The sequence below is a fragment of the Haliotis cracherodii genome, unplaced genomic scaffold (assembly GCF_022045235.1).
Source record: "Haliotis cracherodii isolate W230 unplaced genomic scaffold, xgHalCrac1.p SCAF_17, whole genome shotgun sequence".
NCBI classification, from domain to species: Eukaryota; Metazoa; Mollusca; class Gastropoda; order Lepetellida; family Haliotidae; genus Haliotis; species Haliotis cracherodii.
Genome location: NW_027266272.1, coordinates 1,694,616 through 1,714,690, shown reverse-complemented (window position 1 = coordinate 1,714,690; position 20,075 = coordinate 1,694,616). Strand labels below are relative to the sequence as shown.

The window sequence follows — 20,075 nt, the reverse complement described above, 5'->3', positions numbered from 1 at the left end:
TCACAAACATATCGACCAAGTCACTGACAGATCCACTCACAAACATATGGACCAAGTCACTGATAGATCCACTCACAAACATATCAACCAAGTCACTGACATATCCACAAACAAACATCGACCAAGTCACTGACACACCCACTAACAAACATATCCACCAAGTCACTGACACATCCACTCACAAACATATCCACCAAGTCACTGACATATCCTCTCACAAACACATCAACCAAGTCACTGACACATCCACTCACAAACATATCCACCAAGTCACTGACATATCCACTCACAAACATATCCACCAAGTCACTGACATATCCACTCACAAACATATGGACCAAGTCACTGACACATCCACTCACAAACATATGGACCAAGTCACTGACAGATCCACTCACAAACATATCGACCAAGTCACTGACAGATCCACTCACAAAAATATGGACCAAGTCACTGATAGATCCACTCACAAACATATGGACCAAGTCACTGACAGATCCACTCACAAACATATCCACCAAGTCACTGACACATCCACTCACAAACATATCCACCAAGTCACTGACACATCCACTCACAAACATATGGACCAAGTCACTGATAGATCCACTCACAAACATATAGACCAAGTCACTGACACATCCACTCACAAACATATGGACCAAGTCACTGACATATCCACTAACAAACATCGACCAAGTCACTGACACACCCACTAACAAACATCGACCAAGTCACTGACACATCCACTCACAAACATATCCACCAAGTCACTGACATATCCTCTCACAAACACATCAACCAAGTCACTGACACATCCACTCACAAACATATCCACCAAGTCACTGACATATCCACTCACAAACATATGGACCAAGTCACTGACACATCCACTCACAAACATATCAACCAAGTCACTGACATATCCACTCACAAACATATCCACCAAGTCACTGACACATCCACTCACAAACATTTCAACCAAGTCACTGACATATCCACTCACAAACATATGGACCAAGTCACTGACATATCCACTCACAAACATATGGACCAAGTCACTGACATATCCACTCACAAACATATCCACCAAGTCACTGACACATCCACTCACAAACATTTCCACCAAGTCACTGACATATCTACTCACAAACATATGGACCAAGTCACTGACATATCCACTCACAAACATATGGACCAAGTCACTGATAGATCCACTCACAAACATATCGACCAAGTCACTGATAGATCTACTCACAAACATATGGACCAAGTCACTGACACATCCACTCACAAACATATGGACCAAGTAACTGACACATCCACTCATTCACCCATCCACCTACTCTCCCACTCACTCACCCATCCAACAATCCACCCAGTCTCCCACTCACCCATCCACCCAGTCTCCCTCTCACCCATCCACCCAGTCTCCCACTCACCCATCCACCCAGTCTCCCTCTCACCCACCCACCTACTCAATCCCATCCACCCACTCACGAATCCACCTACTCAATCATTTCCCATCCACCCAGTCTCCCACTCACCCATCCACCCAGTCTCCCTCTCACCCATCCACCTACTCAATCACATCCACCCATTCATCCATCCACCCACTCACGAATTCACCTACTCATTCATTTCCCATCCACCCAGTCTCCCACTCACTGCCTCTGTCTGTCTGTCTGTGTTCAGGTGGGCCACACAGGAAGTGGAAAGAGCACAGTGATCAGGCTGCTGTTCCGCTTCTATGATGTCAACAAGGGAACTGTATTAATAGATGGACAGGATATATCCCAGGTAGACTCACATGTGTTTATAGATGGACAGGATATATCCCAGGTAGACTCACATGTATTAATAGATGGACAGGATATATCCCAGGTAGACTCACATGTGTTTATAGATGGACAGGATGTATCCCAGGTAGACACACATGTGTTTATAGATGGACAGGATGTATCCCAGGTAGACTCACATGTGTTTGTAGATGACAGGATGTATCCCAGGTAGACTCACATGTGTTTATAGATGGACAGGATATATCCCAGGTAGACTCACATGTATTTATAGATGGGCAGGATATATCCCAGGTAGACTCACATGTATTTATAGATGGACAGGATATATCCCAGGTAGACTCACATGTGTTTATAGATGGACAGGATATATCCCAGGTAGAGTCACATGTGTTTATAGATGGACAGGATATATCCCAGGTAGACTCACATGTGTTTATAGATGGACAGGATATATCCAAGGTAGACTCACATGTGTTTATAGATAACAGGATATTACATTAAGTAATACGTTACCACTGTTATACCGAAACTGTTGTCCCCCACAACTGCTCTTATAGCGAAATCTTCCACAGAGATCTCAATTACCTCATGCAGCACGTGCGTAGCTACCTAGCTGCCATGTGACACCCTTCACTCTTGTCTCTTCGCTTGCCTTCACAAGACGTATCCATAGACTGCTCTGCGTTCTACCAGCCTCCTGCTATCCTTGGTGATATTTATTACTGTTTCTTCGGCCTAAGTAAACTGTAATATCCGTTATTCGGCGCTTGGAAAATTTTTCCGCCTAAATTTTCCCGCCTTTTTTCGCTACTAACGGGGTGTGGCGGCGGCACTTTGTGTTTTCCGTCTACCTTTAGTGTTATATATTGGGGGGTGTTTTATTGCATCACCTATTATTATATATATATATTTATATATCTCTATAATATATGTATTTTATGTATTCGCTGTTATCGTTTGTTTTTCTTCGGAAAATCTACGTTTGTGAATATGTTTGGTGTGTGTGTTGTAACCATGTTTTGCTTTTTGTTCAAAGAACAATATCTGACATGGAATTGGATTTGTCCAGCACCCCGACTACTCCTGCTGCCAGGTGCTGCGGCGCTTGTCAGATGTTTTTGTCGTCCCGGGATCCCCACGATCGATGCCCGCGGTGCCGGGTCCCTTGCGAGGACACCCGGTGCACCCTGCGCGAGGGTCTGGGGCCTGAGGATTTTGCGCAATACAGGCGCTACGTGCGTTCTGCTATCACCCCTGAGGTGGCCGGTTCGTCTGGTCGGACGCCCATTGTGGGCACTACCTCCTCGGCGGCGGATCCCTTGGCGGCCCTTGGGCTGTCCGGGGATTCCGTCGCGGCTTTGTTGTCGCAATTGGTGGACTCCAAACTGGCGGCCTTATCTCAGGATAAGACCCTGGTTGTTCCGTCCCCGGCCCCTTCGGTGGCTGCGGGTTCGGACGCGGGGTCTACGGGTACGGCGGCGGCTACCGTAGTCACCGGTCCTTCCCCCGAGCCGATACTCCCGTTATCGACTAAGGACCGTGTGGCCATGGTGTATGACCTCTTTGAGGACATGCCACGGCTCGGTGGGTTCCTCCGAGGTTTTCGACGAGTCCGCCGACAAGGCTTTTCCCGCGTCAACTTTGTTGCACTGGATCAAGTCGTCTCTGGAGAAAGCCTTCGCGGCGGCCTCCGGTCGGGGACTCCCGTTACCTCCTCCGTCGTGGAGAAAGGGTTCGTTCCCGGAGCATGTCTTGGCCTTCCCGGAATCAAGTCCGACGGCGGAGGCCCATGTGGAGAGGTTGGGTGTCCGTTCCCCACCTGCTGCTACAGTCACTCAAGCGACTTAACAGCAGATGGACACCCTCTCTCGGCACTCCATGCTCGCTATGTCACATGGCGACACCTACTTGGCGGCGGCGGCCAGTCTGGTTCCCCCACGGACCGAGACCAGCGCATTTACAACTGTTTGATCGGTTTGAATGCAACCCTTGAGTACGTTGCCGGGACTTCGGCCTTTCTTTCCGGCACGTGCCATTTTTTGAGGCGGCAAACGTACCTTGCCTCTTCTGGGTTGGACGCCGCCAACCAGGAGGTGTTACTTTCGCAGCCTTGGTCTGCGCAGACCCTTTTTAATAAGCGGATCCCTGGTGTTCTAAAAGAACAGCAGTCTGCTTCATCTGCCGCGGCAGGATCTGGTTGGGTCTCTGCACATACGAGTGGGTTGTACTCCCATTCGGTCTTTCGTCCGCTCCCTGGCTGTTCACCCGGTTAACCACCCCCATAGTGGGGTTCCTCCACAAGAGGGACGCCCTGTCACGCCATGTCGATTTCGCACGTTGGCTCTTGGAGCAATTGGGGTGGATTATCAATCTCCCCAAGAGCGAGTTAACCCCCTCACAGAACTTGCAGTTCATCGGAGGTCGGTTCGACACGGTGACCCATCGCCTCTTTGTCCCCCCAGACCGGTGGCACAAGATTCAGGCGATGATTGCCAAAGTCTTAGCGGTGCAACAGACTGTTCACTTTTGGGAACAGCTGTTAGGGCTACTTGTGTCAGCCCAGGACTGCACCGATCAGGGTCGTCTCCAACTCCGCCCGCTGCAACAGTTTCTAATCCAGTTGTTAGCACAGGAGAACAGTGCGACCGTCGCCCTCCCGGATCGGCTCCGACCGCATCTGGAGTGGTGGACGGTCCCTTGCAACGTCCTATCAGGTGTCTCTATGCGGCCCTTCCGCGCCACGTTGAACCTGTATACAGACGCCTCTCTAGTGAGCTGGGGCGCCCTTCTAGAGGGGTAGGGGAGCTCGGGGCTGTGGTGCGTAGACGAACAAGGTCTTCACATCAATTGCCTCGATTTCAAGGCAGTGATAAACGCAGTCAATCACTGGAAGCATCGTCTGGTCGACGCCCGGCTCATGCTGGCAACCGACAACACGACGGTAGTGTCCTATGTGAACAAACTGGGGGGAACCCACAGTCACTCGCTACTCAATCTCGCTTTCGAGTTTTACGCACTGGTGGACAGTGTCCCGTGCCAGGTACGCGCCCGTCACATCCCAGGTGTGCGGAACGTACTGGCCGATGTTCTATCGAGGCCTCGGGACAGAGCCACACGGAGTGGATGCTAAACCCAGTGGTGTTTCAGTGGCTGTCCGAACGTTTGGGTCGTCCGATGGTCGACCTGTTCGCAACCAGGTTCAACAATCAACTCCCGTTGTTTGTATCACCAGTCCCGGACCCGAGGGCCATCGATCACGATGCTCTCGCGTTAGACTGGACGGGCATAGACGCTTATGCTTACCCGCCGACGGCGTTGATACCACTCATTCTAAGCCGGCTCCGAGGAGTTCGCTGTCGAATGTTACTGATTGCGCCCATGTGGCCGAACAGATCGTGGTACCCCGACTTGCTGGCCCAGGCCACGCAGTCGCCACTTCCACTGCCTGTGAGACCGGATCTGCTGATCCACCCTCACACCCATCAGCTTCATCCAAACGCAGGGCAGTTCAATCTGCACGCGTGGATGTTGTCACCGAGCGTCTTAGGAGTAAAGGTTGCAAACATCACATTCATTCGCCGGATAAGGTATTGTGCAGGATATTGCTCGTTTCATGTCTCACTTACGAGAGACCCGGAAACTCTCCGGGGGTTCCATTGCCAACTATGTCTCGTCCGTTGCTACGGTACGGGACGTTGCTGTGGGTACCAGTCTCTCAAAAGAGCCGGTGATTCGGGGTATTATCAAGGGTTTCAAACAGCAAGATCTTAAAAAGGGCTGCCTTCGGGCACCGGCCTGGGATCTCTCCTTAGTGTTACAATCACTTACGGAGGCTCCGTATGAACCCTTGGGTAGTGCTTCGTTCCGGCATGTGACTTGGAAAACAGCATTTCTTCTCTCCTTTGCCACGGCGGCACGAGTGTCGGAAATACACGCACTCAATGTCACCAAAGTACGATTCGATAGGGGCGACGAAGGCGCGGTCCGCCTGGGCTTGCTCATGGGCTTCGTTGCTAAGAATCAGAAATTTCACTGAGAGAGAATTCACTGTAAGATCCCTCAAAGAAATCTTACCTCCTGCTGATACCGAGGACAGATCGCTGTGTCCGGTTAGGGCCCTTAAGTATTATCTTAAGGCTTCAAATGAACGCAGACAAGGGCGTGACTGTCTGTTCACATCATGTAACCCTAATCGCACGGTTGACATAACTCGCAACTCGATTGCGTTATGGCTTCGTTCTGTCATCAATCTGGTGTACTGGTCTCGGGGGTTACCTGTAGCGGGGTCAAACCCGCACGAGATTAGGGCGCTTGCGGCAACATTTGCCCTACACTCCAATATATCTGTTCACAGAATATTGCGGGGTTGTTACTGGCTTTCTGACTCGGTTTTTGCCAATCATTACCTCAGACAGGTCTCTGATGAAGACGTGGAGGTTGTGCACCGTCTTGGGCCCGCTGATCGCGGCACAAGCGGTCATCTAAGGGGTGTGCCCAGCACAATTCCGAACTCCTCAGGCTTCAGACCTTGCACGGTGGTCAATCTGGGTCTACTCCAACGTTCCCACAGCCGTGGGTACGGGAGTGGGGGGCCCGCAAGCCAGCGCGCTCATCCACAGGTGAGTGCGGCTTTCTGTGTGTTTCTTTATTTGGATTTGACAATTATTCACTTAATTGTCTGTCGTGTATTGCAACCTTGTAATGCATGCTTTCCAATATTGAATTTAGGTCACGCGCCTATTACACACGCTTAAGTAGGCTTGTTCTCGGGATATACGGTCCAAATGAAATTAATTTCCCTCTTTTCGACTGTTTAACCTGATCTAAGATTTAGCTCACACGGATACTGTGTTCTCATCCGCTGCGGCGATGAAATACCTATCCAGTGGGGCCGTTTGGAGTCACCAATCGTTTTGGCAATGACGATTGAGCCTTACGGTATGCGCTTGACAGTGCTTTGGTATCCCTATATGGTAACGCCAAGCTGGGAGCATGCGCATCGAGTGCTTCCGCCTTGTTGTATACTTCCGCTGTCCGGAAGGAACACGAGCAGTCAGGTTTCGGGTTGTAGGTGCTCCCCACCACCTACTGTGGTAGTCTGCCTCGGTATAACAGTGGTAACGTATTACTTAATGTAATTTGTAGAATTTTCCTATTCGGAATATTCTATAAGTAATACGTTACCACTAGGCTGCTGCCCGCCCGTCCGTCCGCCGAGCACTTGCTCTCGCAAGAGACAAGAGTGAAGGGTGTCACATGGCAGCTAGGTGGCTACGCACGTTCTGCATGAGGTAATTGAGATCTCTGTGGAAGATTTCGCTATAAGAGCAGTTGTGGGGGACAACAGTCTCGGTATAACAGTGGTAACGTATTACTTATAGAATATTCCCAATAGGAAAATTCTACAAATATCCCAGGTAGACTCACATGTATTTATAGATGGACAGGATATATCCCAGGTAGACTCACATGTGTTTATAGATGGACAGGATGTATCCCAGGTAGACTCACATGTGTTTATAGATGGACAGGATATATCCCAGGTAGACTCACATGTGTTTATAGATGGACAGGATATATCCCAGGTAGACTCACATGTGTTTATAGATGATCCCAGGTTGACTCACATGTGTGTTTGAAGATTAAACCAGGCCCCCTCAGTGATACAGAGATTGTTTCCATCTTGTAGGTGACCCAGAAGTCGCTGAGGAAGCATATAGGCGTGGTCCCCCAGGACACAGTGCTGTTCAACAATGACATCAGGTGCGTACAACAGGCCTGTAGTATTTGTAACACAGCTGCTTTAGGTAACAAAGGGACAGTTGGGGACACAGTTTGGGGGGATTTTGGTTAACACATACCCTTTGCTTCTTGCATCTGGAGACACAACCTGGGGCAAGATACCTATGGAATATATTATCTCAATTATAGATGTGATATGGTTTGGTTTAGAAATGCATTGAGTCCTGTACCAACCTGAATCTGTGGTGTAGTGGATAGAGCATCTGCCCAGAGATCGGTGGTGATTCCCTGATCGCATCTTACCAAAAGACGTTAAAAGATGGTAATTGTTGTTACCCTTCCTGGCGCTTATCATTAAGCGAATAAAACAAGGAATGGTCGACTTGGAGTCAGTACACTGTATCTGAGTGGGATTTGGGGGCAAGGGTGGTCCAGTCGTCTAAGGTGCCGCAATTCGCTGTGCAGAGTTGCGTCCCTTCGGCATGCCAGAAACCTATGATTGTGGGTTTGAATCCCGGTTCGCCTGAATTATGTTTCTAGGTTTGTCAGCACCATACCCGTCTTCGTGGGTTTCACCGAAGTGGTAAGCGTTTGAAACCTGCATCACTTCGGGCTTTCCTCCCACATTAAGCTGACACGCCGCGATATAACTGGAATAATGTTAAAAGCAGCGTTATTAAACCCAACTCACTCACTGAGTGGCATTTCCATGTTAAACTCTAGCATGGTATCTCAATGGGTCTAACAATAAAACCGGCATTAGTCCAGTCTAGTGCTAGCAAACACACACACACATGCATGCATATGCACACAGACATGTATGCACATCGCTATATAAGTGCAACAACCGTGAAAACGTTCGTCACTTGCATTAACTTGGTGACGCTTTATGTCATTTACAGTATTTCCTTATCATTTATTAAAATTTGTTATGTTTCAGATATAACATCCGGTATGGCAAGGTTGATGCGGCCGACAATGATGTGTATGAAGCTGCTGCCTTCGCTGACATCCACCACAGAATACTGGGTTTCCCTAGTGGTGAGTGTCCCACTGGGTATAGCAGGACTGTAGTATCTCTCTCACACTAATGTACAGTTCAACCTCGTTGTGTCCAACTCGTGGGGACATAGATAAAAAGTTAGAGTTATCAGGGGTTGGAGACATCAGGGGATTTTATGCTTTATTTGGACACTTGGGTCTCTCAAATGAGTTTGAGACATCTGGGAATGTGAAACATCCAAGTTCGACACAAGAGGTTCGACTGTATATCATTCTACTGCTGAACCAACTAACTTGAACTTGAATGTCCTCAGCAAATTTAATCTTTAAGAGTTTCAGATCTCATTTTCAATATGGCCATTCTGGCAGCCATATTGTACTTGGCTGTCTTCTGGGTTCAGGTGTCAATGTTTCAGATCTTATTCTAAATCTGGTCATCTCCCCAGCTATGAAACAGAAACTTCCGGTGGTGTTGACGTTGGTTTGATGTTAAGGACACATGACACTTGTTGAACACACTATTAGTATCACAACTGGTTATGGATAGTTGAGGGTTGAAGGATTTTATCAAGTGATGACAGCTGAAATACAGGATTTGTGCACTGATGTAATAGGTCGAGTACACTTTGAATTATTATTAGTTTGTTTGTTGTTTAACGCCGCACTCAGCAATATTTCAACTATATGACGGTGGTCTGTTAATAATCGAGTCTGGGCCAGACAATCCAGTGATTGTCATCATGAGTATTGATCCATGCAATTGGGATCGATGACATGCATCAATTATGACAGCGAGCCCAATCCTGTAAGTCGCCTCTTACGACAAGCATAGTCCCCTGTTATGGAAAACATGGGTTGCTGAAGACCTATTCTACCACGGATCTTCACAGGTCTTATGTTGTCAGTTGACGTACACACTGTTATGATGTTCTTGATGTTGGCAGGCTATGAGACGGTAGTTGGGGAGCGAGGTCTGAAGCTGAGTGGGGGAGAGAAGCAGAGAGTGGCCATCGCCAGGACCATGCTGAAAGCTCCTGCCATCGTGCTGCTGGATGAGGTACAAGCCAGGCTACCACAAACACATTGAAGCCCATGACATTAGCTACAACACAGTCAACCCAGCGACATTAGCTACAACACAGTGAACACCACGACATTAGCTACAACACAGTGAATCCCACGACATTAGCTACAACACAGTCAACCCCACGACATTAGCTACAACAGGAAACCCCATGACATTAGCTACAACACTGTGAATACCCCCAACATTAGCTACAACACAGTCAACCCCACGACATTAGTAGCTACAACACAGTGAACAGGATGACATTAGCAACAACAGTGAACCCCATGACATTAGCTACAACAGTGAACCCCATGACATTAGCTACAACACAGTGAACCCCATGACATTAAATTCAAGTCACCCCCGTGACCCCAGCTACAACACAGTGAAGATCATGACATTAACTACAACACAGTGAACCCCATGACATTAGCTACAACCCAGTGAACCCCATGACATAAGCTACAACACAGTGAACCCCATGGCATTAGCTACAACCCAGTGAACCCCATGACATAAGCTACAACCCAGTGAACCCCATGACATTAGCTACAACACAGTGAACCCCATGACAAAAGCTACAACCCAGTGAACCCCATGACATAAGCTACAACCCAGTGAACCCCATGACATTAGCTACAACACAGTGAACCCCATGACATAAGCTACAACCCAGTGAACCCCATGACATTAGCTACCACCCAGTGAACCCCATGACAAAAGCTACAACCCAGTGAACCCCATGACATAAGCTACAACCCAGTGAACCGCATGACATAAGCTACAACCCAGTGAACCGCATGACATAAGCTACAACCCAGTGAACCCCATGACTTAAGCTACAACCCAGTGAACCCCACGACATTAGCTACAACCCAGTGAACCCCATGACATTAGCTACAACCCAGTGAACCCCATGACATAAGCTACAACAGTGGACTCAATGACATTAACTACAACACAGTGAACCCCATGACAAAAGCTACAACCCAGTGAACCCCATGACATAAGCTACAACCCAGTGAACCCCATGACATTAGCTACAACAGTGAACCCCATGACATTAGCTACAACCCAGTGAACCCCATGACATAAGCTACAACAGTGGACCCCATGACATTAGCTCCAGAATTGTGAACCCCATGACATTAGCTACATCACAGGCATCCCCTGCTATTCATGTGTGCAGGATAACAGGAGATACATGCTTGACCTTGATGCTACCCCCCATGTTTGCAGGCTACATCAGCTCTGGACACGAAGACGGAGCGGAACATCCAGGCGTCCCTGGCCCGAGTGAGTGAGAACAAGACCACACTGGTGGTTGCCCATCGACTCTCCACCGTCATCAACGCCAACCAGATCCTCGTGCTGGACGAGGGGGAGATTATTGAGCGGGGAACGTAAGTTGAGAACTTTTATTCTTATGGTAATGCACAGGTCCCCATTTCACAATGCCTTCTCAGAGCAACAGCTATCATTAGCCTATATTAAAGAAGAGGAGTTAAGATAATAGTAGCCGTAAGATAACAGTAGCTGTAAGATCCCCTTGTTGATAGAAACCCAGGCTTGAACGTTACCCCAGACTCAGAGTGGAATCATCATTAAACTGTATGCTGAACATCATACTTCATATAATCGTCTCAGGCACTGCAAATAGCTCTACAGAATGGCATCGGTTGACTCCGCGAGAAACCTATGATGGTGGGTTCGAATCCTGATACCCCCGATTATGTTTCTAGATTTGTCAGCACCATACCTGTGCTCGTAGGTTTCACCAAAGTGGTTAAACGTTGGAGACCTGCATCACTTCTGGCTTTCCTCCCACATTGAGCTGATACGCCGTGCTATAACTCACTCACTCACTCATGTTAAAGACCCAGTGGGGTTTCCAGGCAACCAAGTCAACCATGCTCCTGGTTAAATCAAGTTGCTTAAGTCAAGCCCTGTACATCACTCCATATGCCCCAAGTTATCCGTTGACAACATATAGAGAATCTCACCCGTGTGTCTTTTGATGTCAAATATATCAACACGAGTTGATAAAAGTGGAAAAGCTCCAAGGCTTGCCGTGGAGTTTTTCCACTGTTATCAACAAGTGTTGATATATTTGATATCAAAAGATACTCAGGTGAGACTATATTTATCACCCAACATCATTCTTCTAACTTTTTCAGTATGTAGACAGTAATAAGCAGTGTCTTAAGTGTAAAAAGTACTGCTAACAGCTTCAGTAGCAGGGCCATTAGTGATGTCATATGATTGTGACGTCATGGTAACCAGTGATGTCACAATGGTCTGCAAAGCATTGTGATGCAATAGCATTGCAGCAATATCTACAGTGTAGATATCGCTTGATCTCACCCAAGGGATATCTCCTGTGGGAGCCAATTGTGGATGATAAATAATTTTGACCATTATCCTACTTGTTTAACATGTGTTGTCATGGTTACAGGCACGATGAACTTCTGGAGAGTGAAGGTGCCTACTATGAAATGTGGCAGCAACAACTTACCAAAACCGAGGAAGGTGATGAGAATGGTGATGAGAATGGTGCCAGCAACGGCGGTGATGGCAATGGTGACGACAAAAGCTGAAGGCCAACTGAGTGATCCACACCGGTGTTGTATATGTTGAAGGTCCACAACAGCGGTGTACATCTTGAAGATCCACAGCAGTGTTGGAAATAACTTGAGTTCTCACAGAATGTATATTGTGTATGTGGGTTTTTTTGTATTTGAAATGCAAAAAGAGTTCTTGCCATTACAATTGTGATAGCTTTTAGCTTTTGCCAAATTGTGATGACGTCACATCGACAGAAAGGGCAGATAATGTGTGTGTGTACAGCATGATACAGTGGACCCAGACACTACTAACGCTGAGAAATGTACTGTTAGCCTCCACATAAAAACCATATAAATAACATCGTTGTTTGATGACCTGGAAGAAGAGAGTTTGTCCTAGATCCAAAGACTTCTCGTTAACAGTAAACGGCCTGACTGTCTTGTGTGGTTTTACTGTAGACAGCATGTTATGAATAATGAAGTAACCAAAGAAACATCAGTGTTCCTTTTAGATGTGAATGTCTGAATAGCTTCTATTGGCCACATCATTTTTATTCTATGTTTGACTGAATGTTTGGTGACAGATTAACGATAGAAACTTGCAATCAAGTGTGAATAGATTAGTGTTTTTAAATACTTTTTACATGTGGGTCTGGTGTGTTTTTAAAGAGAACATTGTCCTGAGGCAGAGGTGTTAGCTGACTTTAAATGTCCAGTTTCCAGCCTTGCCGAACTAGGCTGGAATGATGGAGTAATGTTTGGCTGTACTAACGAGTCTATGGATTGTCCAATCTTGTAACAAAATCGACGTCTGGTTCGTAAACTGCAGTGCAGATTTTGGTAGATTGCAGGATTTGCAAAGCATGTATGATTGTACACAATTGTTTATTGATTACAAAACTGTTTATTGGTTACATACTAGTTTGAACAACAACAACAAAAAAGACAACAACAAAAAACACATATTTTCAAAAAACATTGCCTGAGAACCAATTATTATATATTTTTTAGCCTTAGTGTCAACATAAATCTTTTCATGTTCTTATCAAAGTGCTCATGTGGTTCCCAAAGTAAGACCCGTTTTAGTACAATATAGATCTTGATTATTGATCAGATCATCTTCACTGGGCGCTGCCATTTTGTTTGAAGCAAGTGATGTGACAGGTGGAATCTGATTGGTCGATAGGAGAGGCATAGAAGGGACATAACTTGTAATAGCCACTGATGCTGTTATGATCGAGCCCAGGAATTCCAGCGTAGTTTGGCAAGGGTGGAAACTGGACTTTTACTTTTACTCTGACAGGTTGATCAGTAAAGAAACAAATAAGACAATGGCCCAAGTTATTTGTTGTTGAATGCAATGTATGATGTTTTCATCATTATTGCATGTTTATGTCAGGAAGTTTTTGTTTGAACCAGACTGTATACTCAAAAGATATTATTAGATTTTATTTGAAATTTTCTTACTTTGAGTGAAATATTTCTCTCTTGATGGAATGATTTTACATCTGTCAGGGAGGTTGAATCAGGAAGTGATTCCCATCATCTGGATCTTTGCAAGGATTTGATCTGAGGTTTAATGATATCCACACCTACTCCTACCCCTAGCTCTGACACTGACCATACAGTAGCCATTAGCCTGACCATACAGCAGCCATTAGCCTGAACATACAGTAGCCTGAACATACAGTAGCCAGTAGCCTGACCATACAGCAGCCATTAGCCTGAACATCACTGTCAGACATGAAGCTATGCAGCATGGAAATAGCGGCCTAGCTGGTAGTTTTTCTTTTGGGGGGGGGGGGCGGTATTCTTAGAAACCCCCAATCCCACCTATCAAGTAACATATTTGGAACTTTAAAGTTCGAAGATCCGATATTTGATAAGAATAATGTCCTAAATAAATTTTGGTAATCACTACTTATCGTCAATCACTGGCAGGTCTGTGAATCAACACGGACAGAAATCAAACTTATTTTTTATCATGCTAGTATGGCAGGAGGTATGGATGACAGTCTTGTTGGATTTTATGATGTTTTATTGGCAAACCAGAACATTTTATCTTACCATTATAGATCAGATTGCTTACACAGGCCTATAATGTACATTAAGTCAAAGAACATTTTGTTGTATTGATCTCTTGTAAAATTAATATCAATTTGTTTTGTAATTTTCAGCTCCTTGGGTTCTGTACATTTCTCATTGTGATGAAAATCTTATTTTTGTTTGAAAATATGCTGTTAGAAACATGAAGGGGATATCCAAATAGGACAACAGATCTGATGAGGACGTGGATATGTAATTTGGTAATGAGTTCGGGGATGATGACACTGGAGGATTAGCACATCGTGGTTACCCCTGAAGGTAACTGAGGCTCAGAGAGTGCGAAGTCACCAAAAAAAATTGTTGCTTTAGGATCTTATACTGGAATGTGACATGATTACTGTATACCCAGTTGAGAATTTGGCCATAAATGTTTTGTCTACTTTGTCATCCATCAACTTTTTTAGAAACAGCCATGATGACATTGAGGCTCAGTGATGTCAATGATAACATCTTACTGCGATAATCCTGCGGGGAAATGTGAATTGTTTTATCTTATATGTTCTTTTCTCTGAAGATATTAGTCAAGAATATTTAAGCAAGTCTTTTGTTAAACCCTGATTTGTTCCTTGTGATATGATTTTAAATTGACTGGTTTTATGTGTCCTGTGTTTCATCATTGTCACATCATGTTCTACATTGTAGGTGAAAGGCATATATGAAAGAAAACACTGCAGTGAACTAGGCAGATTAGTATGTCGGAAGAGATTGTATGTAATCCCAGAAATCCACACTCATGATCTCAGCTTGTGTGTCTTGTCGTGCATTCATTGTCAACCCAGGATCATCTGGGTTAGAATTGGTCTTCAGTAACTATTATTATCGTAAGAGGCGACTTACACGATTGTGTGGTCAGGCTCTCTGACTTGGTTGTGTCGACCTATGCTCATGATGTTGTTCACTAGATTATCTGGTTCAGATTTGATTATTTTGAGTGTCATTACATATCTGGAACAATGCTGTTTTTAAAAAAATCAAAGGAAGAAGCTGACAAACTTTAGATACCAATGGTAAGGAACAAATATCCAAGTTGACCGTTGACATCCACTGTCAGCCATTGCTACATGTAGGTCGTTCAGGGAAGTTTGGCGTTGTTTATTTGATAACCTGCACTGCAGGTGGAGGAAACATGGTAGTTTTATACGGATGTTTGTCATGGGTAGAAGGTAGTGGTGGCCATGACACACACAATGGCATCATGGTTCATAAAGATAGCAGGGAATTTGCTGGAGACAAATGGCATTAGGACATCTTCTTGATTTTGTCAACTTTTGATAGGACATTCCATTCTTCTATTTCTCTACCAAACTTGAAAATATATGTGGGACAGTTTGGATTGCAATGAATTTTGAGGAAACGAATCGATCTGAATGTTCTGAGGTTGAAGGTATCCGTTACTCACACGAGCCAATGTTGTGTACACAATATATATATGTATTTATTCTACAGGCACATGACACAAACATCATAATTTTATTAAATCATGTTATTATATAATAGAAACTGTTAGAGGGTCTTGATTGGGGGTGTTACAAGTTAGTAGTCGGTCAGGTTTTAGGCCATTGGTCCATTATTTGTCTTAGCTTGGTCAGTAAATAAAACACTCAAATAGAGTGAGTGAGTGAGTTTGGTTTTACGACATGGGTACAATGTGTGAAGCCCATTTCTGGTGTCCCTCGCCGTGATATTGCTGGAATATTGCTAAACGTGGCGTAAAACCATACTCACTCACTCACTACCCGACCGCCCCCACTCAAATAGAGGACAAGCTGTTGAATCTAAAATGCAAATCATCTCTATGCGAATGTGGATCGTCAGTATATCTGTAGGGAAACATGGGTACATCTGGTTCTACTATCATTTCATTATTCACAGTTCATGTTTTGCAAATATCAAACGTGTATTGCGTCGTTAAATCTATGTTTATACAACTTTTATGAGATTTTAGCATGATTGCGATAAACGGTAAAAGTTTTAATTTTAGCTTAGCAGTTTTTATGGACATTTTACATATATCTTTTACAATAAAAATTTAACACATCTTATGTTTACTATATTGGTTTTTAAGGTGTTTTATTTGGCTAAAAAGTATACCCAGTCTGGACCCTCATTCATGAAAGTGTCTATTCCTGTACATGTTTGTGTCATGTGACTGAGTTTTATCACTATTATTCCTATTATTAGAAGTTTTATTCCTATTGTCTCATCAACTGCATTCAACACATATAGCGGTACTCTCTCCTGAGGATTCCTATTGCAATGTCATGGCACTGTTCGTGTTGTTGAAATACATGTGTATATCATCAATTGACATCCAAACTGATAACTCTCCTCCTCTGATAACTCAGGCCAACTTAAACTGATGTTGGTTGTGGTCTGATGCTTACATTCAGACCCGTGAAGAATCCGGGGTAGACTATGTTTTCAGCAACCCATGCTTGCCATAAAATGTGACTAACGAGATTGGGTGGTCAGGCTCGCTGACTTGGTTGATGTATGTCATTGTATCCCAATTGTGTGGATTGAAGCTCATGATGTCAATCATGGGATTGTCTGGTCCAGACTCGATTACTTACAGACCGCTGTCATATAGCTGCAATATTGCTGAGTGCGGCGTTAAACAACAAACAAACAAACAAACAAACAAACAAGGCTTTCATTTAAACGAGGGTTTATCTCATCAGTCTACATGATGATCACTGCTGTTGAAACAAAAACTATACCAGTTGTAAAATCATTTATCATAGGGAGGGTTGGGTTGGGGGTTGGGGTGTGTGTGATTCTTTGATTTGATACCTATTATTTTTAATTTGGAGTCGATATGTAGGCTATTAATGTTCATCGATACAGTTTTTGTGTAATAAGGCTGAATTTAAAGGTATGAAATTTCCATTTGGTACCTCTAAACTGAGCTATTTCACACCACAACACATTTGGACCAGTCAGAATCAAGCATTGTTCAATGTCATTGTACAATATCTGAAAATAATAGGAATTTCTAGTTTGGACAACAGTGAGGATTGGAGACTGGAATTTTGATTTAGGAATTTTATTTGTGTTTGAATAACAATAAAATATTTCATGAACACATGCCGCTATAAATGTTGAATGCAGTGTTAATGAAATCGAACTCTTACAATACTTTATGTTGATATGCATATTATGTTATGATGGATATAGTACTGATTTACAGTGTCTGTGGATATGTGATTTATGATCTTTTGAATAAATTCAAACCATCATTAAATTGGTATACAGTATTTTACAGTGTATGTGTATGCAATGAACACAGTAGTGTTAAGCAGTCGCCTGCAGCGTGCAATCTCAAGCCTAATTGATGCAATGATCATTTATCTAATTTGTTTTATTTACAGATACGTAGAAATAAATGTTTTGCAAGGTTTTATTTTAGCAATAAAATTGTCAAATGTTGTATGACTGATTTCATTTTATTTTAGATATATTTGTGAAAACAAGTAATTTCCCCTACACTCATGTGGTCAGTGAAAGATTGGGGACACATGTCTCTGTGCATGGTACCCGACAGAGTGGATTGTTGCTCATAATATCAATCACTGGACTGTGGATGGATGCTCACAATTTCGATCACTGAACTGTGGATCGATGCTCACAATATTGATCACTGAACTGTTGATCGATGCACACAATATTGATCACTGAACTGTGGATCGATGCTCACAATATCGATCACTGAACTGTGGATCGATGTTCACAATATTGATCACTGAACTGTGGATCGAAGCTAACAATATTGATCACTTTTCAGTGGATCTTTGCTGACAAATTCAATCACTGTACTGTGGATCGTTGCTCACAATATCGGTCGTTGAAATGTGGATGGTTGCTCACAATGTCAATCACTGAACAGTTTGCTGAGTCTGGCTTAAACAACACAGATTACACATTAGGACTGACAGCAGCATCATGTACTTGTTAAGTGTACAACGTGACTGTGAGTGAGTTAAAGTCACATCAGCAGTAGTTCAGCCATATTGTGACTAGAGTGAGTGAGTTTTTTTTTATTTTACGCCTCTTTTAGCAATATTCCAGCAATATCACGGCGGGGGACACCAGGAATGGGCTTCACACACTGTACCCATGTCGGGAATCGAACCCGGGTCTTCGGCTTGACGAGCGAACGCTAAAATAAATATAAATATAACCACTAGGCTACCCGATCGCCCTATTGTGACTAGAGCATATATTACGTTCATATCAACATATACAGAAGCCAGGCAACATAGGGCATTTAAACAACCAGCAACACAACCAGCAACACATAACACACTAACGTAAAACAGGTTGGTGAATACTTACGTTTCATTATCAAAAACAACAAAATAATGGGGGCTATAGATCACCAGCAACCAAAGTTCACCATACCAGGGACTAGGGACATACAGTACAAATGTACAAATGACACCATCCCTTCAGCTACTGAAGAGTATTCAAAGTGTAGGTGGCAAGTAAAATTGCTAAGACCTCTGCCTGTATCCCCCTCCAGAAGTTATATTTGTGTATTTTTACACACGGGCTGCAGTCTTACCCCCAGAAGTGTGGCCTCTAGGTGTCGGCTACATTCAAACTTCCCCGACTACATGGCCAGGGCTAATCAATGACATCATCAAAATACCTACAAATATGGAAATCTGCTAAGGATAATTGTACAGTAAAACTAATTCTCACACATGTGGGTAATAGTATCACAGCAGTGCTACTTTAAATACATATACAGATCTGAAGATTGACCATGTAGGGATATCCTACAATGTGCATATCCCATTGAACCTCGGGTAATATTCCAGCACATGATGTGACAAGTTCAAGTCAAGAGATGGTGGAACTACAAGGCGTTAATTCATGTAAGGTGGGGTACTTTGGAAAAGATTATTCAAACTTAGTCAAAGATCAAGGTCTTTTAAAAAAAAGTGGTTTTGTTTGTTTGTTGTTTTTCGCCGCACTCAGCAATATTCCAGCCATATGACTGCGGTATGTATATAATCGAGTCTGGATCAGACAATCCACTGATTGACATAATGAGCAACGATCCACACAATTGGGATACGATGACATGCTTCAACAAAATCAGCGAGCCTGACCACCCGATCCCATAAATCACCTCTTACGAAAAGCATAATCGCCTCTTACGGCAAGCACGGGTTGCTGCAGACCTAGTCTAACCCGGATCTTAGGCAAGATTGTCTGTACACCCCTAAATCTTTACAACCGCATGCCTGTTCACAAATCCTACCCATTAGGTCAAGGTCATTGAGGTCAGAGTGAGACATGGTTGTGTCTTGCATAGCCAGTGACTGATGAACTTTTACCTGTCCAATCATGACATCGGTAATTGTAGGAAGTTATTTTGATAAACACCAAGGGTTGGAAGTTATGTTTTGGGGCTGAGGTGGGGGGGAAAAGACGTTAAAAGGAAAATAAAGGTTTCTGATTGCAGAATACCTATTAAAGGCTTTGACGATCTATACCATACATTGGACACTTTATACATATGTCTAGATGTATGATCAACTACTGAAAGCAATCTGAACCTGAACATGGAATTCTACACAATGTGGAAAAGGATCTGAGAGTAAGACACATGTGCATAAAAAAGAAACCATCACCAAAATGTGTTTGTTTGTTGTTTAACGCCACACTCGGCAATATCCCAGCTATATGACAGCGGTGTGTTTATAATCGAGTCTGGACCAGACACTCCAGTGAATGACAACATGAGCATCGCTCCACAAAAATTGGGATACGATGACATGT

At 44.1% G+C, this 20,075-nt stretch overlaps 1 protein-coding gene across 1 annotated transcript in view; it reads left to right on the top strand.

Annotated features, from left to right (window-relative positions):
- LOC139464817 (ATP-binding cassette sub-family B member 6-like) overlaps nucleotides 1-14,557 on the top strand; it is a 36,599-nt gene extending 22,042 nt beyond the window's left edge. The window contains exons 15-20 of the mRNA XM_071246334.1: nucleotides 1,696-1,800; nucleotides 7,492-7,565; nucleotides 8,485-8,585; nucleotides 9,491-9,603; nucleotides 10,855-11,018; nucleotides 12,071-14,557. Coding sequence (XP_071102435.1) covers nucleotides 1,696-1,800; nucleotides 7,492-7,565; nucleotides 8,485-8,585; nucleotides 9,491-9,603; nucleotides 10,855-11,018; nucleotides 12,071-12,212 — 699 coding nt within the window. The 3' untranslated portion in view covers nucleotides 12,213-14,557. The remainder of the gene's footprint in view (nucleotides 1-1,695; nucleotides 1,801-7,491; nucleotides 7,566-8,484; nucleotides 8,586-9,490; nucleotides 9,604-10,854; nucleotides 11,019-12,070) is intronic.
- The last annotated feature ends 5,518 nt before the right edge of the window (nucleotides 14,558-20,075 follow it).